The sequence below is a fragment of the Petaurus breviceps genome, unplaced genomic scaffold (genome assembly GCF_028583685.1).
Source record: "Petaurus breviceps papuanus isolate PSGF00001 unplaced genomic scaffold, PetGlider_PUasm1.0 90769, whole genome shotgun sequence".
NCBI lineage: Eukaryota > Metazoa > Chordata > Mammalia > Diprotodontia > Petauridae > Petaurus > Petaurus breviceps.
The window spans coordinates 1,027,527-1,055,049 of NW_027187341.1; the positions used below are offsets into that span (position 1 = coordinate 1,027,527).

Here is a 27,523-nt window from a genome sequence, read left to right on the forward strand (position 1 = left end):
CAGCTCCAATGCTTCCCAATAGTAGTCCAGAAAGGATCTTACATTTATGAGAACTATTTCAGTAGAAATGAGTACAAAGTAAGCATTAACTCTGACTTTAATGCAACTGAAAATCTTGGCAAGCAAAATACCAATCAGGAATATCAGTTTATTTGTGCCAAAAGCTTTTTAGAAATCATCTTGAGTTTAAAAAGATCATCTATTCTATCAATTTTTAAAATCTGAGAACCAATAGGTCTATTTGGAAGAGGTATATCTTTGACATAAGAGTAAAAATATTACTCAAAATCTTAAAATGAAAAGATACAAAATAAGATAAATTTTAATCTTGATTACATAGAGATTTAAAATTAGGCAAATTTAGTAATTTAAACAAACCAATGAAATTGGAATGTCACAAGCACTGTAAAGGGGCAGCTGGGTAGTACAGTGGATAGAGGATAAGTCAGGAAGAAATTTAGTTCAAATCTAGCCTCAAATGCTAGCTATGTGACCCTACACAAGTCACTTGCCCCATTTGCCTCAGATTCCTCATCTGCAAAATGAAGTGGAGAAGGAAATGACAAACCATTCCAGTATCTTTGCCAAGAATACCCCAAATGGGGGTCACAAAGAGTAGAAAACTACTGCAACAGCTGAACAACAACAGCACTATAGGGAAATGGATTTTACATATATGCATACACACACGAAGAATTAATGAAATATGGGGAGACCTGTATGTACAATGTGATACAGTACAAAAAGCACTGGATCTCTAATCAGAAGAACTAGATTCAAATGATGACTACCACTCACTGTAACCTTGGGTAGGTAAAGTACTCAATCTCTGGATTTGTTCATCTGCAAAATAAATGAGCTGGACTAAATGGCCTTCATATAAGGTTTCTTCCTATTCTAAATCTATGATGCAAAGTAAAACAAAAAATATATATTAATCACAATATGTAAATAAAGTCAATGTTAAATGCAAAAAAAAAAAACAGGTTAAACACATGAATTAAGTAGGTACCACCTTGTTAAGGTTTAAGCACGTAGCTTAACTTTAATGAACAATAAGTTACCAAAGTATAATTGCTAATAGTCGCACTATGTTTTGCTATCTTTTTGTGGGGATGGGGAGTAGGAAGGGAAATGCTCTGTAGTCTATTTTTTTTTGGGGGGGAGGGTGCCATTAAGACAAAATTTAACAATGATACTACTACACTTTCCTAATTGCAAGTAAATTAATACAAGATAATGGTCACAGGAGGAAACTGAAAGCATTACAGCATGTGTCCCTATCGTATCTTATCATCTTTTTTACTTTCCAGGAAACATGCTGCTTTCAAATATTCAATGTTCATAACATTTACCTGATGCATTCATTAAACAGCACCAAAAATGTGGTCATCACAACAGGAAAACCAGCACAATAGGGACTGTGAATCTTAGGTTTATGAAGTTAAAGACTAGATGACATGACCTAGAAGGTATCATCTGATTTCCTGAAAATATAATATAGGAAAGACATATAGTCAAGATCCTACTACCAAGTATGGGCAGTTGAGTTTAAGGTGTCACTCCTGTCCTTCCTCACTACCCCTATGAGACTCCAAACTCTACCATTAGATTATAAACTCCACAAGGGCAGGAACTCTGTCATTTTTCATTTCTTCCATCTGCTCAATGAGAATCTCAGGATCTCAGAATGGCAGTGATCTCAGTTCACTTTCTCCTCCCACCTGTACCTTAATAAGAATCTCCTCTACAACATCCCCAAAGGTCGGTCCTCATGCACTCTCTTCTCTTTCCTGACAACTAATTGTTAGGTTATCTCCTTTTATGTCAAGCTGAAGATCTGCCTCTTTGGAGCTTCCAACAATTTCTATTTAGTCCTGTTTGTTTAAATACAGGTAATTATTAAACCTTTTAACCTTATTATCAGTTGCTTTTTAATTCAATCTTGTACTTTTGAAATTTTTTTTACTTTTAAGGGCATGTGGACCAGAGCTATTTTTAGGACTAGCTTAAAAAGTTTTTTGCATAACTAGTAATATATTTGTATTAGTAAACTATAGTGTTTAATATCTAATCAGTATTAGGCTTGATAACTGGTAAGAACATTTACAGTCCTGACTATAACAACTTTTTTGTTCAATAACAATGAGCAGCAGGACTATATGCCACTTCAATTACCCATCCACTAAACTTACCAGTAGTTTAATGGGTTTTCTGATTAAGATTCTGATCTGACTGGATTCCAAAACAACTAGGAAGCATGTTCTTATATCTCTTATTGAACTCTGGGATTAGTCAATTTTTAAATGGTTAGGTTATATACATCCCCAATGGATTGATAATCGCATCAATAGTTGGTAATAGTAAAATAAAAAGATAATGGAGCCATGATGATGCCATCAAAATGGATGACTATAACCTGAATAATAGATTTCAAAAGTCTTTAAAAAACGTTTAGAAAAGTCAGTGTCAAAAATCTTAAAGGATGACCATATCTTTATTAGCCTGGAGGTAAAAAAGAACACCAAAATGAGGAAGACTTTTGGTTTGTTTAGGATTTCCCTTCCCTGTGCAGCTATATATACAACAAATACAGCTACCATATAGCTACACATACTGTAAAATTCACTTACTTTCCAGATTTCTTTTGTCTGATAGTCTTTATTAAAGACTGTTTTGACAGTAAAAACAGTATTTGCTTTAGCAAAATATAATAAAATTCATGACACATGTGCTTTTTCATATAGAAATTGTATGAAAAGGCACAACTAGTTACAATAAGAAATTTTGCAAATACTCATTCCTGAAAGTTTCAAAACAATACACATTATATAGTATCAACATTAAAAATGCTTGAGAATACAGAGTTTAAAAAAAAATTAAAGTCCAATGAATTGGAGAGAATTACACATGAAATACAGTAACTCATTGAACTACCTTTTGTAAAACATTTTTATTAATGCAATAATTACCTAGAAGTATACAGCAAAATAGTCAGGAATATGAATGATTTTAAAGGATAATGATCATATCATCAACTCAAACAAAGATCAATTAACTCTTTGGGAAGGGAAAAGAAAGAATCTTGCTATTCACATGTCAAATTTCCATTTGGCTTTTTAAAAAATACTTTGAGCTAAAATAATAATATGGAATTGTGCCATTAAGGACCTCATATCATTAATATGAGGCTTATAAAATCTTTAACAATGTAAGCCAGAAACAAGCGCTCCATTTTACATTTGGAAAATCTAAAATATGGAAGAAATTAGTTGGATTATGCTAACGGTGACTTGTGTGCCACAACTGGCAAGACTATGTCTCTTTTCCCTTGTCAAATGCTCCAGATGCTTCATAATATACACCTCTACTTCACATTAAAAAAAAACAACATATCTCTATGTTTCTCTTTTTAAAAAGAAAATAAATAAAATGTACTCACTGTGGCAGCACTTCCTTTCCCTTCTTGATGGAGCTCACCCAATGACAGGCAGCTAAGGTAGTTGTTTCAGGCCAAGGTGTCAAGCTCTTGCCTGTAGTTCCCTCCTTTAATGGAACTGGAAGCTCTATAACACCAATGTTTCTCTCAAGGAGACAGCTCAACTTCACTCTTTTCCTAGAGGAGTGATGGTGAAACCTACTGCACATGATGCTGGAACAAGTGGGATGAGGTCCAGTGAAGTCCAGGGGAATTAGGATCCAAGGGACTGGGAGTGGGGGAGGGACATCCATATGCTCCAATAGATACCACAAGTCAACAGAGGTGGAGATAAACAAAGGAAATGGAAGAAGACACCAAGAGGAAGAAGGCCAAAAAGATACAATGATGAGCTAGAAATAGGGAACTAAGGAAAAATAATAACTGAGAAGATGAAAAAGGAACAGTATTTAGAAATGACTGGAGACAAACACATGCAAGACTGAAAAGAGGGAAAGCACAACAGATGGCCCATTATGATCTGTAGTCAGATTGTATCAAAAATCCATTTGTAGCCCTTAACCTCATCAAGATTCACCATCACTGCCTGTAGAAGAGGAAAGGTACACTGAGGGAGCTCCATCTAAAAGGGATTAAAGTCTACAGCACAATGAGCAACATTTATTTTTTCATCCTTTTTAAGCCTACATTTAAAATTTAGGAAATCCATCAGAAATGAAGCATTAGATTAAATAAAAAGCTAAAGAGAATATCTCCTGAGAGTTAAGATGGACTACATAAAACTCAAGAACACTGGAACTCTAAATTATAGTATTGTTCAATGGGCTTAGCTATGGGAAAATGAGTCTTATTCACTTTACCAGCTTCATATAGCTTGGGGAAAGAAGCATTTTCTGCATTTTATGAGTATCTGCAAGGAAGAAATATACAGACTCCTCAAGCTACAATTTTTCAAACACTATATACATCTTAATTTCATGAAGTTTGGTAGAATTTGTGAAAAAAATTTTCATGTAGTAAGTGATTAACAATATGGATATCCCTGGAAAGGCAGAATATACTCAAGTCAAAAGAAATGTGTTTCCTTGGCAACTCCATACCCTTTTAAACCATCACTTTTTACCACCTCCATTTTCCAGGAAATACCTTAAAATTTCTCTGAGGGGAATATCAAAACTGAATAAAGCCAATCTAGGTGGACCAAATTTACTTCTTACTTTTCCAGTTCCATCAACTCAGAATTCCACGTATTGGGTTGCTATTTATCAAAAGAAACATAATTTTAGTTCTTTATTTAGAAGAGGAATAACAATATATCTGGTGCTACAGTCACACATATTTAAATAAATCTCCAAACTAAAAGTAATTTCACTTAAACAGGAAACAGTTCACTATATATTTATGAAACTATCTGTTAAATTTTACAGAAAATCAGGTTTTTATGCTGATACTTAAAATGTCATAAATATGTCAGAATTCATTCATCTTAAGCTATTTTATGGATTATAGTTGGAGGTCTAAAAATATTGAATAAAGTCACATAAAATATAGCTTTAACTTGGAATTCTAACAAATGAAGAGGTGAGCTATTCTAACCTAAGGAAATGAGATATTTGATAATAGTACAATACTATATCATCAGATCACAGATTTACAACTAGAAGGGATCTCTCAGAGGTCATCTAGTTCAGAGATGTCAAAATCTTGCCCAAACAAGACTAAAATGAAATTCAGAAATATTTAACAAAATAAGTAAGAACACAATACAACATAATGTTCATTTATGGTTTTCTAAGTCAATATGCAGTCAAAGGAATTGCTTTTCTATTTGAGTTTGACACCACTAAACTAGTTCATCACACCTTCCATTTTATAGATGAGAAAACTGAAGCCTAGAGAAGTTAAATGATTCCTCCAAGGTCACAGAGCTATTAAAGTTAACAGGACTAGGATGTGAACCCAAGTCCTTTGATTCTAAAAAGATTATCTTTCTTAATTATTATACAGGCTTTCTGAGAGGGTGGGAGGGAAAGAATTTGGAACTCCAATCTTCAGAAATGTTAAATTTTTTAAAAATGTAATTGGGAAATACTTAATGAAATAAAGAATAATATATTTAAAAAACACATATAGGCATTTTAACTAATGAAGGGGGAAATCATCTTATTTTGGGAAAATGTAAAATATATTCAAAAGACTTTCATTAACGATCATTCTTTCCATTTCATTTAATATAACTTAGAGATTTTAAAATCTAGATAATCCAGAAAAACCTTTCTCCAATGCATTTATGTGGAGTACAAAATTCATTTTCACAGTGTATAATAACAGCAGATTTCTCTGGCTTATATTCTATAGAAAAAGGAATTCTGCTATTAGTAAGTCCATAGGAGAGGTATTGGAAAAGTATGAGCAGTACAAAAAAATCACGGTATCTGGATTACAGCAAAGCGAAGCTAGCATGTATATACAGCTTTAAAGTCTACAAAGTATTTTACATTTATTATCTCATTTGATCCTCCCAACAACCCAGGAAAATGGGAGCTATTATTACTGCCATTCTAAAGATAAGAGAACTAAGGCTGAGGGAGTGCCTGAGGAAGGATTTGAATTTGGGTCTTCCAGACTCCCATTCTAGATTATACATTGTGTAAGATGCTATTTAAAACAATTAAACCATGCTTTTTCAAAACTTTGTAAAAATGATTTAAGAAAAATGTATTTCAGATACTCAGCACCCACACAAAAAAATAACTGGCTGTGTAACCTTGAGCAGGTTACTTAACCCCGATTGCTTTAAAAAAAAATGTATTTCTTTTAAATGATTAAAGTAGTCCTTTTTTCTTAGTCTAATTAGAGGAGTAACAAAAGTATATATGGTACAGCTAGAGAAACAGGTAAATTTGGGGCACTAGGTTTGAATTCTTTATATGATAGAGAAATTGGAGAGGTAATGAAAAGAGCACTCAACTTGAAAACAAAAGAAAATGAGTTTAAATCTTGGCTTGCTTCTTATTAGCTAAGTAATCTTGAAAAATCCTTTGACTTGAGCCTCAGATTCTTCATCTTTAAATTTAATTATCTACCATATAAAGTATTTTGTAACATTATTGTGTGACTATGAACCATTATTACTTTAATTACTTCTCTGCATAGTGGGTGTTTTGATATATTAGATACAGATAGGGGATGAACCTGTGATTTTATGGATATGAGGGACTCCAACATGAGGAAATTCCTGTGACCAATGCAGCCTGGAACCTTCTGTGAACCTGATCCTTCTCAAACTATCTGCTGCCTTTGAAACCACTGACTTTTTTTCTTGAATATTCTCTCTTCTGAGTTTTTGTGACACCATTCTCTCCTGACTGACCCCTAACCCAACTGAATGCTCCCTCCAACTGCTTCTACCATTGTAGTTAAGGCCCTCCTTCTCTCACCTAGATTTTTGTAAGTCTCCTAATTTTTCTGTCTTAAGTATTTTTTTTTAAGCAATTGGGGTTAAGTAACTTGTTCAAGGTTACACAGCCAGATGTTTCTGGGTGGGTGCTAAGTGTCTGAGCCTGGATTCGATCCCCAGGTCATCCTGACACTGGGCAGGTGCTCTTACTCACTGTGCTACTTGGCTGCCCCTCTGTGTTAAGTCTTGAACCATTCTAGCACGTACAGTTTCTAGAACATAGCTGGTGCTTAATAAATGTTCCCTCCCTCTTCTACACTCTGCCATCCAGTCAAACTGGCCTTTCACTACTCCTCACTCACAACACACCATCTCCCATCTTCTTGCCTTTGCAATGACCATCCCCCACACCTGAGATATACTCCTTCCTTTCCTCTCCCTCCTAGGGTACCATCTGAGGTACCATTTTTAACATGAAGTCTTTCCCGATGTCCCCCAACCGAGTGCCTTCCCTCCAGATTTACCTTATACTGAGCTACCATGTGAGTATATGCATTTATTAACTTATATTTATGATATATACATATATATGTATATAGACATATAATGTACTTGTCACCCTGTTAGAATGTAAGCTCATTATAAGAAGGCAGTTTCATTCATTCTTTGTATCCCTGTGCCTATCTGATTGGCATGTAGTAGGTACTTCATAAATACTTAGTGATTGAGAATTGCCTAGAGCTTTAAGAGGTTAATCCAAGGGTCACATGACCCGTGTAAATCAGAGGCAAGACCTAAAACTAGGTTTTCTTGGCTCTAAGATCAGCACTCTATCCACTACACAACATCACCTCTCTACTTGATTATGTAAATTTTTTTTTTTTTACAACAGCAGTTTGCAAACCTTGTGTAGTTCTGGAATCCACAGGCCTCTTTTTTTCAGATTATGCCCTAGAATCCTAAATCCTAATATGGCATTTGGGAAGGGAAGTACTAGAGAATCAAAAGCCAAAATATATATATTTGCCATGATCCAATAATTTTCCCCCCAAGGAAAAGACTAGAAACATTTTATGTCAACAGCAAAGCTTCATGACCCTTTTGGTTCTGTTGTGAACTTGAAAAACATTTAATATTTATAATTAATTGCTCCTCCTCCTCCTCCTGCCACTACCATCCTCTTCCCCTAGTGATACAACACTTTAAAGAACTTTTCACAACAAGCCTAGGATTTAAAGAGTGCAAGTGTTTATCGTTCCTATTTTACAGAGGAAGAAACAAGGGCTCAGATAACAGATGCAACACAATACTAAACGTTGGAGAGCATCACTTAGGCTCCTTCTACTACAGTGCAATGCTTCTGAAGAATAATAAAATTCTGGAGTTTTAGGAAGGCAGAACCTTAGAGATCATTGAGGCATGGAGGGATCAATGGCTTGCCCAAAGTATATAGTCTGACCAGTGGCACAGTCTGGCTTGGAGTCCAAGTGACTGGACTCCTAGGCCAGAGCTTTGCTCCTTTAACTCTGCAATATTTCAGCTAATCAAGAATAACCTTCTCTTCAAGTACTTGTTGTGGAAAATATTAAATATTTTACTAATATCAACTGTTTTAGGCACAGAAATTGAAGATCACATATATTCACTAAATTAAAAATTTATCTGGATACATGTGGAGCTCTTTAGATAGTGAGAAAAATAGAAAAAAAAACCCACCTTGAATTTTTCCATCAGCTATTACAATTTGCAAGATCTTTTGGTTTAAAACAAATGGATAAATCTTTCTGGAATGAATGGTTTATAAAAAAACCTATGAAATTTGATGCAATAGTTTTAATGGTCCTTTCAAATGTAGAATCACTAAATCATATAAATATAATTTTGTTATGAATATTTCTTAATGTTGTTTTTTCAATTAAATGAGGCTTTTTTCCATTTATAGTTTATTATCTTAAAAAGCTATTAAGATAAATAAAGGAAGATACTAAAATGATATTAAATATCTCAATAAGAACATTAGCCTATGATAAAAATCAAAATCACCTTCAGCACATGTTGATACTATTGAGAACTAGAGTTTATTTTACTGTTAATTCATCAAGATGTAGAACAAAGGCATTTAAATGGGAAAATCAAAAGATATTGAGATCATCTGCAAATCTAATATTCTCTACAATATTTTATACAGTTAAGATATTAAAGAAGTTATTGGCATTTAGTTTCTTTAAACACAGAAAATCCCAAATTATCTGAATTTTAAACCTGGGAAAATGCTTAAAACAGAGATACTACCCATAAAATTTTAGTCTTAAAAATTTCTATCTTAAGAAGGATTCTAGAAATTCAAGTGTCTGACAATAAGGTTGGTCCACGGACCAAATGAAGCCCACCTGATCACAAGGTATGGGTCACCTGAGATTTTTAACAAAATAAAATTGTAAGTAATTAGCTAGTACACAAGAATTAGCAGGCCAATCACACTCAACCACCTGCCTATCAGTAGTGTTGTATTACTGACTGCCAATAAGTTTCCTAAGAGCAAGTTTGGATAAATTAGTAATTGTAAATGAAACTGAATATACTTAATTTTATAGCAAAATTCATGAGACCTATACACACAGGGATTTCTGATCATGTGGCATACTATGGAAAAATGTAAATGTTCCTGTTCTAGAATAACAATTTTAAATACACATAAAATTATCATTATAACCTCGTTAATTACTTTTGTCTGTGAAATTCCAAACCCCACAAATTCTTGAAATTGGCCTTTTCCTTATTTATATAGAAGATTTTATTTTATTTATATTTTATTTTATGGGGCAGGGGGAGGCAGGATTCTGGCCTAATGTACAATCTTGGGACATTTTTCCTCTGCAATCCTGATTTTCCTTACTGGATATGTGAAATACTAATATTTTCTGATACTAAAATGAAGATGTACAAACTCAAAAATAAAACAGGAAAACAGCATTCAACAGAATATTTCTTAGGACACAAAAGGAACTCTCACACCAGAATCTGGGTCATGAACATGCAGAGAAGAACAATCCTTGGCAACATTCTTCTTGGTATTATAATAGCTTCAAGCAGCTACAACAACCTGCAAACACAAAAGGTCTGCCTGAACAGCAGAGGCAGGACATTTTATAGTGCTTCCAAATTGCCTCTGGAATCTTTTTACTGATTTCCTGGCATTAGTTTTATAGTTAAAAGGAAACAATTCAGAGGAATGCCTCCAGGTAAAATGAGGAACAGCTTTTCTGACCTTGATTTTTTTTTATACAGTGGAAAGAAAACAATTTTTCATATTCTAGGTTTTTAATGATATAAGAATAATAGTTAAGAATGTTTATTGTTTCCTTTATTTCATTTGGAAAAGTCTTTTAATCTCAGAAACCAATGTGAGAAAAACAAAATAATTAGAGCCTTCATCCTGAAGATGAGCAAAATATTTTGACCACAAATTATGTTAAACAATAAGGGCAGTAGACTACACAAAAGATAAAAAACTTAAAACTCATGACTGCAAGAACGAAATAGGGAAAAAATCTAGTTCCTTCAAATAATCAAAGATAACCTTTCAATAAAACTGGCTTAGTAAAACTGTGTATGTAAAGAAGTTATTTAATAAAATCAGAAAAGAAAGATTTCTAGCCACCTGTAATATCATCAATGAAGGTTTATGAAATAAAAGAAAATGAAAGAAATATCCAGATGGTAATGACAAGTAAATATTTCATTTTAGGCACAAATTTATAAACATCATATTCCTGTACTTTATGAGAAAAAATTAACACTTTAGTTTAAGTATTATCTTGATTTTATTTTAATTTTCCACATAACAGGCTATTAATTTTCTCAGAGTCTCTTAATATTTCATGCTTTTCATTTGATAATGTACCCTTATATCTTTAAGAGACAAAACAAGCAACTTATTTCTATAAAGGCTTTCAAAGTTTATACGTAGGGTTTTTTTTTCTGTAAAATACAAAAATCATCATTGAGTAATCATTGCTACATTTAGGGAAACAGAGAGGTACATTTCTGAAAACTTTGTGCAAGAAAGAAACATATAACCTCTTAAATAAAAGATATAGTATAATTTCTCAATAAAAATAGTAATGGCCCATAAGTGGTGCAAGAGCTAAAAAGGTAGAAAAAATATCTACAATCTGCAGTGTGAATAAAGACTTGTGTAAGGCCTCTAATAATCTCCCTGCAACAAGCAGCCCTTAAATGTATCTCATATGCTTTTTTTAAATTACTTGGTTATTGGCACAGTGAGTCTTTTACTTTTGATCATTTGGTAGTTCTAATAAATATGGCGGATTTAAGCTTCAATCTGCTACAACTCACCAGACAGAAAGCCATGAAGGAAGATACAGATAGATGGCCAAAACAGAACTTTAAGAGATTAATGGGATCCCACACAATCTATAGCTTAAATTCACTAAAAATCTTATCCAGTATGTTTCTTTAAGTGTTTTCTGAATGAACTTAAATATTCACATCCATTTATTTAAAAGAAATAAGAGCCAAGAAATGTTAAGTTGATGATTTCTACATGTCAGGAATGATTTCTATGAAGAAATTTAAGGCAGAGAAGAAACATATTAGACTCAGTAATAATAAATAATATCCCCAAATATGTTGCATGTTTACAACACTTTTTAGAAACTACAGCATTTCAAATTTGACAGTCATCTGATTACTCACAAGCAGGTGAGAAGATAATTAGATCTTCTAATGACTCTCTTGTCCTACTGATTCTTTTTGTAAAATAATTCATCCATATATTACAGAAGATTACTGTCATCATTTAGATGCACTTGGAATACTGAACTGGACAATGATGTAGCACATGCTTAAAAAAATGAATTGGCTAAAAAAAACCAATAGTCCAAAATATGAAATTATACATAAATAGGCAGACTTGAAGAACACTGTAGTGATTCTTCACAGAATCACTACTTAGGCACTGGACAAATATAATGACCAACTGAACTTGCATTTTACTAGAAGCAACCTTAAAGTAATGAAGACTATGAATGTGAAGGGGCAGGGAATCATTCTAGAATCAGTGTTCTCACTTCAGTAAAAAACAGTGCCAGATGGGAGAACTAAGGTAAAAAGATAAAATTGTGTTGGTTGTCTACAGTCACCCAAGATAACAATAAGGAAAGAGTGAAGAAGCAAAAGTATGAAATTAGATTTTGCTTGGGGAAAGAAGAATAAAATAAAGCTTTGACCAAAGACTCCAAAAAACAATCTATACAACAACCTAGGAGGCATGAGAACTCTACTTTGAATCCATAACTCTAATTCCTAAAATAATCTTAATAGGCATAATAAGAAAAATGAAAGGCAAATAAGAACACAACCTGAAGGAATTCTGTCTTCATGAACAATTATCTTCTCCATCAAAAGCAGATAAAAAAATGGAAAAAGAGAAGAGAGCAATAATCAGATAATCATATTAGAAGGCAAAAGAGTAAAAAATGCTAGAAAGAAAAAATGGTTTTAAGTTTCTCTCAGAAAAACAAACATGAATTAGAAAAGTGGCAATTCAGTCTTTCAGGAAATAGCCACAAGCTCAAAGAAGACTGAGGAAAACTATTTACCCAACTATGAAAGTTGTTATTGCTATCAGAACTATTATAAATCTGAGAAACAGAGACCTGAGAAACTGTATTCTATCTAGGTGAAATAGAAAAGTGAGAATCCCTAAAATGAACATTACTTCAAATATTCTATTTATTGTTTCTAATTATGTTTGGTTTTGCCTGGATGAGGATGGAGATAACTAAAAAAGGTCATAAAAAAGTCAATGTAAAAGTAAAAATTTGGAGAGCAACGCATAAGAAAATGATGAATTTTACATTAAGCAAGAAGGTAATTTATATGCTTGAAAGATATAATTTTCCTATCATGTTTGGAGATTTTTAGGTAAAGGAAATAATCAGCAAGAAGTTAGTCCTCTAATTATCTAATATAAAATGAAGATAAAGAAACAATAAGCAGAACTTTGTAAGAATAATTTCTAATATACCTTTATATAAATGCTAGGTAGAAGCCAAATTTTACTATGTACTCATCTTTTTACCTAAATGTAGCTGAGACTGTATGTCTATAAAGTCCACATAAAGCCTTTATAAAGTTGGACTCCACAAGGCCAATCGTTTTTAACTCATGACTTCAAAAATATAACACAGTTTTGGCATAACATTTGGCCAATATGATTGATAAAATAATTATTAAACAGACGTGTGTTTACCTATACATACACATGTAATAAAAGCAGTTAGATTTTTTTATAAGTAGAGTTAAAAGCATTCTTCCCTAATTTTTACAGGTAACTGAAACAACACATAATAAACATGTATAATCAGGTTTCAATTTGACACTTTCTGGGCAAAATTTAATGAAATTTAAAGTAACAAATCGGGAAAGAACATATGCATGAAAGCCCACTTTGCACATACAAATAACTTTTTGGCTCTAACATGTAAATAAGGGTACTTATTTCCAAAGCACAGTACAATTTAACTTTATTATACAAGAAAAATAATTCCATAGGTTTCATTTTTTTTACTGTTATTCAATGCACTTATTAAATGAAGATCTTATTTTTAGAGGTAACCAGTTTAAGCAAAGTACTCTTCAATTTTTGCATGACTTATGGCTAATCTTTTACAGCTATATACTTTCTTCAAAGTAGATTATGTCTTTGTACAGAATTTGTGATCACGTACCCATGCGTCTGCTTGAATGGGCCTGATGTTGCTTAGAAGCACCTCTTCATAGTTTCCATAATCACTGAATTTAACAACTGCAGTCATGCCAGAAGAATGAAGAGCTTCAATTTCTGCCCGGTAAAACTTGGAAAAAAAAAAGGTTTTACACACATTAATAAATGGTGTTCCAAAAATAACATTTTTTATGTTAACTTACATATTCTAACTCATATTAAAAAGAAAATTGATATTCAAATAATTATAAAGAGAGCTAACAAATAAGTGTATGCTAAGTGAATCACAACAAAGCAGACTACTATATTTTAGATTTAGGACAATGAAGAGGACAAAACACAAAGAATATCATTGGAGATGTTTACTTCATAAGGGGGTAAGAGGCAGGATTGCTACATTTTATTTTGTTAATTATAAAAACTTAGCATCCAACTCTGGACAAGAAAACTGTTGTACAATTGAAAAATGGGTTGAATGCTTACAAGATTAACATATAGATAATAGCTGGTTTGCTGGGCGGTTTTTTAAAACATATAAGAGTTAGCATATTTAAATTAGTATTATATACATTAATTCTAACAATGTTCCCATTATTCACAGTATCTCTAGAAGCCCTTTTCTGGAATTGCCATCAAATACACAGTTCTAAATATTCTCTCTGGTTCAAAATTTTTGTTCTCTGAAGATGTATCTGACTTTCGCAAACAGTCAACATTATTAGGAATCAAATTGGGTGAATTAGGTTAAGTGAATTTTTGAGATCCTATACAATCTTTAAAAACACACACACACACATATTTAAACATGAACTGTGATGCAATCTTGATTATCCACTTGGCTTTAATGGACCTTTGATTTCACTAGTTCCTTGTGTGGAAACTCACATAACGAATGCATATCAGGACTCAGGCATCACGGTCTTCCAGCTGTTTACTCACTAGACAACTTGTGGAAAAAAAGTTGTTTTCTATAAGAACCAGGACTTACCTGAAAGAGCACCATGCCACTTTGGCATGCTGACAATTGGTTATGCTTTAAAATAAAACTAAACTAAATTTTAAAATCCCCAGGATTTGAAAAAATAGTAAAAGTAATGAAAAAATTCAGGATTGTTAAGGAAGTTACAGAAAGAAAGGTAATGCAACCTTTTTGCTGCTGTTCACTTCTATACCTCTGCACAAGAGGGAAAATGCAAATACTGTTTAATGCTGCATATGTAATTTCTATTGTACAAGATAGTCCATAAGAGTATTTGGAGTGACTTTCACTTTCTAATAGTAAGGTTACTTAACCTCTGCTCCAAGCCATGACACTGTTTTATCTATCAGTAAGGCTGCCTCAGGAGATAAACCTCACTATAGATTTCCAAGAAAAAACTGGATGATCACTCAGGTTTATGTCATTAAGGGAAGTTTTTGTTGAGGGACAAAGAGGGTCTCAAATTCAGTCCTTTGCCCCCAATTAGATTAAAATTTAATTTGGGAAATGTCCAATGAGATAAATAAAAATACAATACAACGTAGATAATGTTAATTTGTAGTTTTCTAAGTTGATATGTTACCAGCAAGGATCCATTTCTCTTTAAGTCTGACAGCATTGCACTAGATGATTTCAACTCTGAAATTCTAAAACATGAATCTCCAATCTTGAATGACTCCCTATCATCTACATTTTTTAAAATTCCTTCTAAGTTTTAGAGTGTTAATAGAAGAAAAAAATAATAGTTAAACCACATACTGGATTCATAGCAAATTGATGCTACCAAGATAAATCTGGGTCCTTAATACTGTATTTGTTAGCCCTTTTATTCCCCTTTTATCCACATCATATCCTCCACAGAAGTTTTCAAGTCTTAACATCTTTCACTCTCTGTAGTTCTCCAACCCTGTCCTTATTCCCATCATTCTCAGGAGTTATCTCATGTTTCACTTGACTAAAATCAAGTTTCCTGAACTGCCCTCTTAACTTTATCAAAATTCTCCTTTCACTCCTCTCTTTTCTCTAAGAAAGAAATAACTTTCTTTTCAAGGCTAACTTTCCCCTGCTGCTCTTGGTACCATCACCACTCACATCCTCCAGGGGCTTGGTCCATCAACTACCCATACTATTACATGTCTTTCTTGTTGCATAAGTTCTTCCAGTTCATCTAAAAATATGTTAAGGTCTCCCTTTATAAAAGGCAAAATCCTTTACGAGGCAGCACGATATAGTGAAGAGTGCAGTATTTTGCATTAGGACCTGGGTTCAAATTCTAATTCTATTTGTTAACTGCCTAGTCTTTAAGTAAGTCCCACCTTTCTTTGTCTTAATTACCTCATCTATAAAAGAATGGGTTTGATTCAATGCCCTCTAAGGCTCTCCCACCTATAATCTTCCCTCATCCCTGGACTACCAAATGAGGTAAACTGACGAGTGAGATAATGCAGCATATCCAACCAGTATGGTAAAATTCTGGAAGCAATTTTCCAGGGAAGACCTGGATTCAAATCCTACCACTGTCACTTATAAAACATCCAACTAGCTACTAAATCTTGTCAATCCTACCATTGTAATCTGTTTCTTCCTTTACATTCACACTAAACTCTAACTCAGGCCTTCATCTCTACTCACCTACCTGACTGTAATAACCTCCTACCTATTCTTCCCATCTAAATAATTTCTCTAATCTATCCTTCATATGATATTTGGGAACTCTACCATCTTGATACTTGAGAAATACAACATCTTCAGTGGCTCTTCATTGACCACTAAATAAAGTAGAAATTATTGATTCAAGTGATCTGGCCAGGCCCCAAGGTGCTTTCAGTTTTCAATCTTTTGACAATTATTTAATTCAATTAATGTTCATATACTCTATATCTGTGGTTAATCTGGCCCACAATCTACTTTCTGTTCTTGCTTGTTCCTCTCCCCGCTCCATGCCTCTACTCCAATCTCCCCATATCAAAATCCATCCTTTAAGTCTAAGTAAAAGGCCACCATCCCTACAAAGTCTTCTTGCTCTCCCCAATGTGAAGTGATATCTTCCTCCTCTGAACAAAACACTTGTTCATTTCTCCCTTATGATACCTGTCATATTCTGCCTTGCTCATTAAAGTCACAGCTAAAATATTATAAGTTTCTAAAAGATATGTCTCATTTATCTTTGTATATCTCATAGAACCTAGCAAACAGAAGGAAATAAAATATTTTTTAAGAAGCAAATGAATGAATCCAATAGATCATTTTGCAGATAGGTTCAAAAAGCAACTAGAAGGACAATGTTCATTTAATATACAAGTTTTTATGTTCATTCTAATTAATTAAAATGAGTAGGCTTTGGAGTTCCCAAAACAATCAAGCACCAATTTTTAAAACAGTAAAACAATACTTTTCCTTATATCATGTGAACAAAAAAAGGCTAATTTTTCCATAATTATTTTAAAAGTTAAAATGTAAATTCCTGATCATTAATTGGCTAGTGCTCAGCTATACAATAATCATTCTACTAGATGTTGGTAAAGATAAGGTTTCACTATTCTTTATTCTTTTGAAGTATGATAAATGATAATAAAGATTATGTTAACTATATCTACATTACAAATATGGGGAAAATTCCCTTCAAGAAACTACCTAACAAACTTAATATTTCTATTCCTCTGTGGTATGATTTTAAAACTGTTAATAATATTCATCTTTTCTTTAAGTCTTTTGAGATATTCAATTATATACTTAAATGAATACCTAAGCAGTCAGGGAATACCCTCAGCAATGTAAAAATACTACACAAAAGCCTTACATTTTTATGCTACAGCTCAAATAATTACTACCTGTAGCTTTCAAGTGACTTATCTTTAAAACAAACTACTAAACACAGAAGTTCAGCATAAACTTCCTAAGTTCTGACACTGTGAAATTTATAATTGGACAAAACATTATATATAATGAAAGTTCCAATAAGTAAGTCTCCCAAACTGAGCAATTTCTGGTCATTAATCAAATGTCATTGGCCAAATTTCCTTAATCTGAGAAAATTGCCTGATTATATATTTTGCCATTTTAGGTAAGTCCTTTATGCTGAAATTAAATCTGGATACAAGCTATGCCAAATAAGTTTTTGTATCCTTGTAACAAAAACCATATTAGTATTAATTTAAAATATATTGCATGGTTTTCATTGTAGAGTTTTTCCATGTCATTGTGATCAATAAGAGATCACAGTGTTTCAAGGCCACCAGTGTTCCTTTCAGCTTTAAGGTTCCCTTCAACTGAAAGAGGTAAGGGAACAAATGAAAAATATCACTGAGACAAAAGATCAGGACAGTATAGTTTTGCTGAGCTAGAAATCTCATTCTTATTACTAAGCTCTGTTAGATCAGTGATATAAGCAAACAAGATGGAGGGAAAAGCCTTATTTGGAGTTTGTCTCTATTTCTACAGAGAATACTAGGAAGGAGAAGAGTAGAGAACAAAATCTGCTATCTCATTACCTGAATTAAGAATAACTCAATTGCCATGGCGTAAGCACCAATCAGCTAATGAACAGCTCTAGCAGAGGGTTCTGAAGAGGTTAGTTCTAAGGGAAAGCTAGTAAGTTCAAAAGGCAGAATCAAATCTGCCACATCACTTCAAAAGATCTGACCTGAAGGTGCCAAAATTATTAAAAATAATTCTGAGGGTACATCAGAGGGCATATGCAAAGTGAGTCTAAACAGAAAGTCTCTTCTCTGAACAAAAGTCAACTGGCTTAAGGTTTAGTGTGTTTCTCAAAAAATATCTGTTATCCCCTTTCTTGAAAACTAGTTACAAATTCCTATAATTTGGTAATAAAGAGTTGATAAGTTAAAAAAAAAAAACAGATTTCTAAATTTCTCCAAGGCAACAGCATGACTGAGAGGATAAAAGGGTATTGAGTTCCATCTAGTGGACAACCAATCACATTGCAAAATACCACAAAAAGTTATCTTACAAATATATATAGAAAGGGAGCAACAAAAACACATTGGGGCTGGAGAAAGGGAGAGGGAAAGGCAGCATGAAGTAGTATATAGAGGGCCAAGCCTGGAACCAGGAAAACTTAAGTTAGTATGGCACCTCCTGCACATAATAGCTGTGTGACTTGCATAGCTCTAAGACTATAAGATGCCAGGCTGTATCTGTGGATATACCAGAAGTTCACCAAATTTCTATATACTGATTTAATCACAGATTAGTGCTAAAAATTCTCTCTCTTATACACACACACAATATTTTTGTATGTATAAGAATCTTAACATTAGAATATTTTAGTGGTTTCAAAGGGAAGTTTGGAAAAGGAAGAATAATAATGGAACAATTATTTAAGTGGAGGCTTTTTTTTCCAACTAAAAATATATTAAAGAAGTAAAAAATGTATTTCAATTCAACCAAAAGATTATGTGGGAGGAAGAAAACAGTTGAGCTGCTATGTATATGCTGCTGCTACTGCAGCTAAAGGCTCAGCTCTATAACATAACTGTCCCCTCCTTTGTATTGCTGCTTCCTTCACTCTAATACCACAGGCTCTCATTACCAACTACCAAGACAATTGATAATGACTTTTTACGGATCTTTCCATCTCCATTTTCTTCCCACTCAAATCCATTTTTTATACTGTTGCTAAATTAGTCTTCCTTATACATAGTTTTCGCTATATCATTTCTTTGCTCACCTTCAATGGTTCCCTATTACCTAGTAAATATGTTTAAATTTATGAGAAAATCTTCAACAATTTACTGTCAGTCTTCTTTTACAGCCTCATTCTCAATATTTTCTTCCATAAATGTGATAATTAATTAATAAATATTTAGAGATCAATAAAGAGCGTGGGTCAAGAAAGGCAGATCTGAGAATCATCAGCACAGAAGTGATAATTAAGTCCACGGGAATAAATGAAATCACTAAGTGAAGCAGGATACACGGAGAAAAGAAGAAGGCCCCAAACTGAACACTGAGGGATATCTAAGTCCGGTATCCCAAAAACCTAGAAACAAGTAAGTATCAAGGAGGAGAAAGAGTAATCAAAATTATCAAAGACTGCAGAGAGATCAAGAATGAGGACTGAGAAAAGACCACTGGATATGGCAACTAAATCATTAGTAATTTTGGAGAAAACAGTTTCAGTGGAATGATAAAGATTATAAGATGTTAAGAAGAGGAGGAAAGAAAATGGAGACACCTATTGTAGAAGGTCTTTTAGAAGAATTTAGTTTCTTCTTTTCTGCCTATTGAGTTCTCTCTGCAGTATTTATCAGGCAATATTTTCTATTATAGTTATCTGTTCATGAATCTACTTTTGTCTCTAGTAACCTGTAAGTTTCATAAGGACAAGAACAATGTCTAAATCTAAAACTTATCCTTCCTTAGTGCCCAGCAAAGTGCTTTACTAGGTAACTAATCATTTAATGAATGCTGAACTGAACTGAAATTGAATATGTATTACGCTTTGATACGCTTTTCCCATAATGGTGATGAATTTGCTCTACTAAGCCACCTGGCTTGCCTTCTGTGATCACCTGCATACATTTGCACAATAGGTACAAGGGGTGCAAACAGTAGCTGCAAAGTTAAACTAATTTATCACAGAGACAGTAAAACAGTGACCATAGCTTCAGCACAGTCCTCTAATCAAATGAGCCAAGAAACCACAGGCATAAAAATTGTATTGGTAACTAAAATATCTGCAAAGAAAAGTTTTTACAAGTAAAGAGCAATGATGAGAAACAACAGGATGGACATGAGGGAAGGAATTTACATCAAAAACAGCATGACCTATTTGTTCAGATTATGGAACATTCACTGCAAGGAAGTTCAGCGCACCTTGTCATTCTAGTCATAGAGAATCATGTTAGATAAAATCATCAAAAATATGCTTTAAGAAATATCCTCCTTCAGAAGGGGAGTGAACCAACTGACCTAACTGGTCTTTTCTAGCTCTCATTTCTATGATTTAAAAAAATGTCAATGAGCAACAATCGGAACACTGGCACTGTATGTGTTGGGGCAACTGGCCTCAAAGGTCGCTTCAAATACTAAGATTCTATGAACAAAATAGTACTTAATATTTATATAGACTTTGTTCTCATCTAGCACTTTAAAGGTATTTAAATGATAAGTATGCAAATAACAACATTCCTGTATGGTACCAAACACCTCCTGCGCCAGGGACCACAGTGATTAAGAGCAATCCACTTTCAGACAACTTCAATTGTTAGAAAAGATATTCTTAGGTTTAGCAAAAAACAGAAAACCCACAACCCTGTAACTTCCACTCATTTAATGGTCCTGGTTCTTTTCTCTGGGACAAAAATCTTTTTACCTAAGGGAAGTAAATTTGGCCTAGGGGCAGTTTTAGATGTAGGTGTAGCAGCCATCTCTTAGGAAGATGTGGTCCTTCCTCTTGACAAGATCAACCTTCTCAACCTTCCACCTCTATTTGTGCCTTCAATTTCATCCCATGCAAAAATGCGTCCCTTTACTCATCCCCCTTCCCTTTCTAATCTTCAATCTCTCTTCATAGATTATTTCTTTTTTAATGACTACATTCCATCTTTTAAAAAAATCTTCACTTAACATTGTCTTCACAGTAAATTATCCCATACATCTCCATTTTAAAGACAAAACTATTAGAAAAAGTGATCTATATTCATTGCCACTACTTCCTCACCTCTCACTTACATTTCAACCACTTATAATCTAGCTTCCAATTCAAACTACCCAACTAAAATTACTCTCACAAAGTTTACTAATTATTTCAATTGTCAAATCCACTGGCATTTTTCACTGTCCTTATCCTTCTTGATCTCTCTGCATCATCTGACACTGCTGATCACAAACTCCTTGAGGGTTTTCATTACAAAGCTGAAAATGCCGTGGTTATCCTATCTGACCTCGATTTCTACTGATGGATCTTAATCCATGTCCTGCCCTTTATATGCATGTTATTAAAGTTTAAAATTGCACTAAGACTTTTAGGACACCCTGATTAAACCATGGTTTTATCAAGGGACCTCTTGTCTCTTTATGTTTGTCTCTTGGTGACCTCATCGTTTCCCATGGATTCAAATATCACTTTTAAGTCGATGACTCCTAAAACTATTTATCTAGATTTTACAGCTCTCCTGTGCTTCTGCCCGCATTACTATGCTTACTTACAGTCTCCACCTGGATGTTCCAAAAGCATCTCAAACATAATTATCTTTTACCCTATAGTCATCCCTCTTGATAATTTCCTTATTTCTGCTGAGGGCATCATCTTTCCAGTCATCTAGGTTAACAACTTCAAAGTCATCCTCAACTCTTCTCTTTCTCTCCTTTCTCATACCCAACCAGTTGCTGAATTAGATTGTAGGTTCACTCTCCACAATGTCTCTCAAAGCTATTCTCTTCCCTTTGCTTACACAGCCACCATTCTATTTTAGGACCTCATCACCTCACACCTAGACTGCTAGAAAAGGGTCTTAATTTGGTTGTTCTCTTCTCCAATTCACCCTCAACATCGCTGCTTAATTGTACAGTCTGCCCCTGTCAGTCCCTTGTTCAAAAAGCTTCAATCGTTCTGCTACTGCCTGTAAGATAAAGTACAAACTCTTCCGTTTGAGCATTTAAAGTCCTTTACAATCCCGCTCTGATATATTCCCAGACTTGATTCCCATTGATTCCCCCCGCCCCCCTTCAGCAGCCTTCATTCTAGCTAACCTGAACTACTTGCTGCTATTCACCATACACAACATTTTCTTTTCCATATCTGCTTCCTTTGGAGAGGCTACTCCCATGTCTAGAACACTATTCCTCTTCAACATGGTCTCCTGGAACCCTAGCTCTACTCAAGGCTCCAGTCAGGTGCCACAAGGCCATGCCTGATTACCATCATTGTTAGTGCTTCCCCACTCCTCTAAAGTTACTACATATGTGTATCTATGTGTATATGTGTGTATGTATGTTTTGTACTGACCAGCACACAGAAATAAGCTCCATAAGGGCACAAGTTATTTTTATTTTTCTAGCACAACATCTGACACACAGGAAATAACTCACTGATACTTGTTGAATTATCTGAAAGAGCAATGGACTTTGAGCCAGGAAACCTGTGTTCTAGTTCCAGCTATGTGACTCATAGCTGAAGGAACTTGGATAGGTACCTTTACCTTTCTAGACCTCTTTATCTACAATATTAGTGGGCTAGAACAGGGATTCTTAAAGTTTTTCCACTCCCCACCAGCATTTGTGGGCATTGAATGGCCTGAGGGCATGCATAATACAAAGTGCAAATATTTTGTGTTCAGAACCAAGGCAGAAGAGAAGTTTCAAGAAGCAACAAGGGCAAATGCTGCAACACGGGCAAGTGCTGCCAGAAACACCTCAGATTCATTATGCATTTGATTTTTAATTAATTTTTGGTCGTTGCTTGCTCAGAAACCTTTTACTGCTGCCAAATTTTTTGTGACCCCATATGGGATTGCAGCCCACAGTTTAGGAATCACTGGGCTAGGCTATATAATCATAAAACTAAACAAGATTTTATATTTCATTTTCTTTCTCTCTTTTTAAAAAATTACTGTGGTCTATGGTCTTTCTAATAAATTGTCTATGAACTTATAAGCATGCTCCTTGCTTTAAAGGCTTTTCCTATAACAAACCAGATGATCAATAGAGTTGTCTGTCCTGACTGAAAAGTCAAGAAACAGAGACAAATCATATCTCCCAGTCTCACACATAATTCTATTATGCTACATTTTTGTGATTTTCATAAGATTCTCCAGGTTGAAAGATAATATTTAGAGAACTAGATATTATAGTCAGTCAGTCTTGGTGTCATCTGAGTTGGGCATGGGCTTAACAACTGGATGTTGTTATAATAAATAAATTAAAACTGTAATTGTAAAATTGCAGAATTATAATAAACAAATTACAAATGATTTATTTCACTGCCACTGACAGTAGTAAATATAAATAATCAGAAAATTCTAAGAATTTAGTAGTGCCATCTTTACAATTTAAATTTTTAAAAATCTTAGATTAAGGGTTAAAGTTTTAAACAATTCATTGATGTAAGTTTAGATCACATAAAAACAAAACACTTTTAGTAACATTGGCCATTTGTGTTGACTTCTTTATAAAACTTATTTTTATTGCTAAACTACGCAACTATGTAAAAAATAAGGAAGTTAAAAAATCGAATCACACAGAAATGTGTAATAACTGAATTACATATGCATAGCAATTGAATTTTCAAAAGTATTCTTAACTAGAAATTCACCAGCACACTCCCCCCCCATTCAATTTTATATAACCATAACAACAAAAACACTTTTAAAAAGTTTTAGATAATGACCGACCATACTCTGACCTTAAACAAATTGCTCTGAGCAACACCACTGTAACTAACTTGGGGGAAAAACTCATTCCCAGAGAGATGCCATGGTAAAACTTTTAGTTTTAAAGGAGCAGTCAAAAACCTGTGAGCAGTAGTCAATCTTTTTGTTAACATAACAAGAGATAACTTACTCTAAAAACCTATTAAAGCCATCTAGCTGGCTGTGGCAAGAACATTTTGGCAAGACTAAAAGCTCACCTTAGAACGTATTGAATTTTTCTTCTTTTTACTGTCTTGTCTCTTTCTTTTTCCCTACCCACCTTTTTCTCCCCACTAGCAAATAAACATAATTCAGAACTAATTTATGATATATACATAAAACAATTACTAAAGTTACTGAACAAAGCTTTATGCTTCCTATTATTAAATTAAAAATCATGGAATGTTGAATTTCTATTTAACTTTTTAAAAATCTATAACTTATTACTGGGAGGGTCTCAATTATTTTTTCCCCCATGGTTCAAAGGTCCCCAAAAGAAAATATCCTATCCAAGCCAGTTTTAGAAGGTGTAACTTTCCAAAAAAGAAAAGTATACAGAAACTTTAATGATACCTGAAGGACAAGTTTCATTCCCCCACTTTTATAATTATTTTCGATAATTCTCATAATAGATAACCTTTTTTATGCACCCAGAGAGGCTGATTTTTTTTTCCCTTATTGTCATTTTTTATAAATATTCACCAAAAGAGAATGGACAGCTTATGCTGCATGGTTATGAGGTTTTAAATAAGTTCTAATTATGACTCTCCAGGGCTTAGTCTCCATTTGCTGACTTCTGTAAAGTCTCATTTGAATTTTGCACTATTAACAGTACCATACTTCACTTAGAGCTACCATACCTTGTTGTCTTCCCAATAAAGTGCAAAACATTCATCTCCTGGTTTCCACATTCTTCCACATTCCACAGGAAGAGAAGATTCCAATACTTTTTCTGGTTTGATCGGCCCAGACCGCCTTTTAGGTCCACTATTATAAAATAACATTTTGTCATCAAAAGCTGGAGCCCCAGTGGATCCTGCAGACTTAATAGGTCCAACTCGTCTTCCTTTCATTGAAACTTCAACCTCTCCATTTGGTACACCAGTGAAGCCATCAGTTCTAACATTATTGGGGTAATCAGTATTCATACTAAAATGTTTCTCATTTTTCATACCACTAAAGGCTTCATTACTTATTGTTCGTGTTTTCCTTTCATATAACTGATCAGGATTTGATATCTGATTTTCCCTTTTCCCACGCTTTTGATTATTATGGTCTATGGTTTCTTGAGGATGCGGGCTTTCTTTCACCTCCATGTAAGATGGACCTTTGCCTGGTCTATTTTGCATAGAGTTATCTCTTTTTTTAAAAGCACCATCATTCTGGTGAGAAGTTGAAGGATATGAAATATCCTTAATTCTGTCATTTCTACCATAAGATCTATCACACTTAATTCTCTCTTCTGTCCATGCCTCATGTACCACAGAAGAGCTCTGTCTTTCGGGACCTCTGCTCCTAGGTAACCCACTGTTTTCTAAAATTTGTCTTGAATTTTGAGTGTCCCTTTGAAAACGAGGAGGTTTTTCATTCCTTGGTTGTCTGGTATCATTTCGAGGAAGGTGTCTTGGTTGATTATAGTCTTTTACTCCATTTTGTTCATTATTCAACAGTCTGTGTTGTCCCTGATGAAGCAGCTGAGACTGTGATTTGGATTCTAAAAAGTGAAAGAGTATTATATTAATATCATACACTAAGATATACATTCTTGGTTAGTATAGACACTATTACACATACTTGGTACACATACGTACTGATTATCCCATACATTAGTGAACATGAATTATGATTAATCTCCCTATGTCTTATACTCCTAAAAAATAAGAATAATGTTCTAAATTTATAGTCAGCTTATAATTAACCACAGGTGAACAAAGATGAAAAAAGGCATGAATCATGCAAAACAGTGGATAATCAAAAAGTCATTTATATTTGGCTTTGTTTTAATACTTACATTTGAACCCAGGAAAGTCTGCTGCGCTGGGAACTCACTTAAAAAAGAAACAATTAATGAAATCATATTATGAAGAGCTAACTCATGTGTTGCTATGAAGCTGTCCAGCTTTTTTCCCATCTTGACCCTTGTTCATCTAATTCCAAAAATCACTTCAATGATGGAAACAACCTCTCTTAGATGAATAAAAACGCAACGCTATTTAAAGCTATTGGTTCTCAACTGAAGGGCTAGACTAGATAATTTTGAAAGGCCTCATTTAACTCTAAAATTTTATGGTTCTAAATGTTTAGTTTACAAAAGACTACTTCCAATAAGCCAAATGATAGTAGTGCATATGATAAGTCAACAAAGCAAGGAATTAAGTAGTGCAAATGTTAACAGTATAAGAAAGGGGACTGTCAAAGTGAACAAGCAGAGTACTACACAGTCTATCAAATCTGAAATAAACACTTGAGGAATAAACAATTTAGGAAATCGCTCTATATACAATTTAAAATTAATGTTCAAATTCTGGGAGCTTTTTGTTTCAAAGCCATATACAAGTTGATTAAATAGAATTTGTATTATAAATTATGTTACTAGTATATTGAATCCAACAATACTAATGTTGTTTTGCTAATTATGGCAGACAATCAAGGTAACTTTAAATCAAGATTAATTTGTTGGGTTTCTTTTTATGACTTTGTTTTTGCATAAGGCATACTTTAACTGCTATATATTTTTTTAAACTAATAATGCTACATAACTGGGCTGTAACTTTTGGTAAGTGATTGCTTGGGGTGGTACAGGGATGTGAAGCCAAGATTGGTACAGTAGAAAGAACATTCAAACAGATCTCTCCCAACATTCCTCTCCAAAACACTTTAAATTAAGGTATCAAATAGAATTCTGGAGCAGCAGAGCCAATAAAAAGTCAGGAGGAGACATTTCTCTAGCCCAAAACAACTTAGGAAGTTAGAATAAGAAGTCTGTGACACTGGGATGGGGCATGGTAGACAGCACAGTACAGTTACAGCACCAGCTGTGGGCCCTGGAGGTCTCTGTAACAGTGGCAGTAACAGTTTTGGTGGCACTCACCACCCAGAGATATTAAGAGTGTTAGATAACTAGTCAGAAATAAATCACTGGGGATCCCTGTACTGGCACTGGGCATAAGACTGGGCACTGTCTGGTAATTCCATTATCTATTATAGAGTTTCTGTTCGCACTTCCAGGGTAGAAAGGAGCACTAGTGTTTCTGGTTGAAAGGGATTTGGGATTCAATCTGGGTAAGCACCACAGCCCAGATGAGGAGAGCTGAGGCCTCTCGTAAGATCATACCACACTGGATACACAGCGAATCTACAGACCCTCAGAACCAGCCATGAAAATATCAAAACAAAAAAGCCTGAAGCTTGTCCACTCATCCCCAATCAAGCAGAACCCAACTCTAACATAAAGATCAAAGTCAAGAAACAGCTTGGAAAGATGAGCAAGGAACAAAAAGAACCTCACCATAAAAAGCTTCAACGTGACAGAGAAGCTCAAAATACAAACTGAGTAGACAATAATGTTAAAAGAGCTACA

The 27,523-nt window shown here is 34.0% G+C and overlaps 1 protein-coding gene across 2 annotated transcripts in view; it reads right to left on the reverse strand.

Annotated features, from left to right (window-relative positions):
• Positions 1–27,523, reverse strand: part of TDRD3 (tudor domain containing 3) — a 204,400-nt gene that overhangs the window by 44,872 nt on the left and 132,005 nt on the right. For both annotated transcript variants that reach the window (XM_069068618.1, XM_069068617.1), the window contains exons 11-12: positions 24,804–25,657; positions 13,595–13,720 (exon numbers count right to left, since the gene is read on the reverse strand). In XM_069068618.1, the coding sequence (XP_068924719.1) occupies positions 13,595–13,720; positions 24,804–25,657 (980 nt within the window). The remainder of the gene's footprint in view (positions 1–13,594; positions 13,721–24,803; positions 25,658–27,523) is intronic.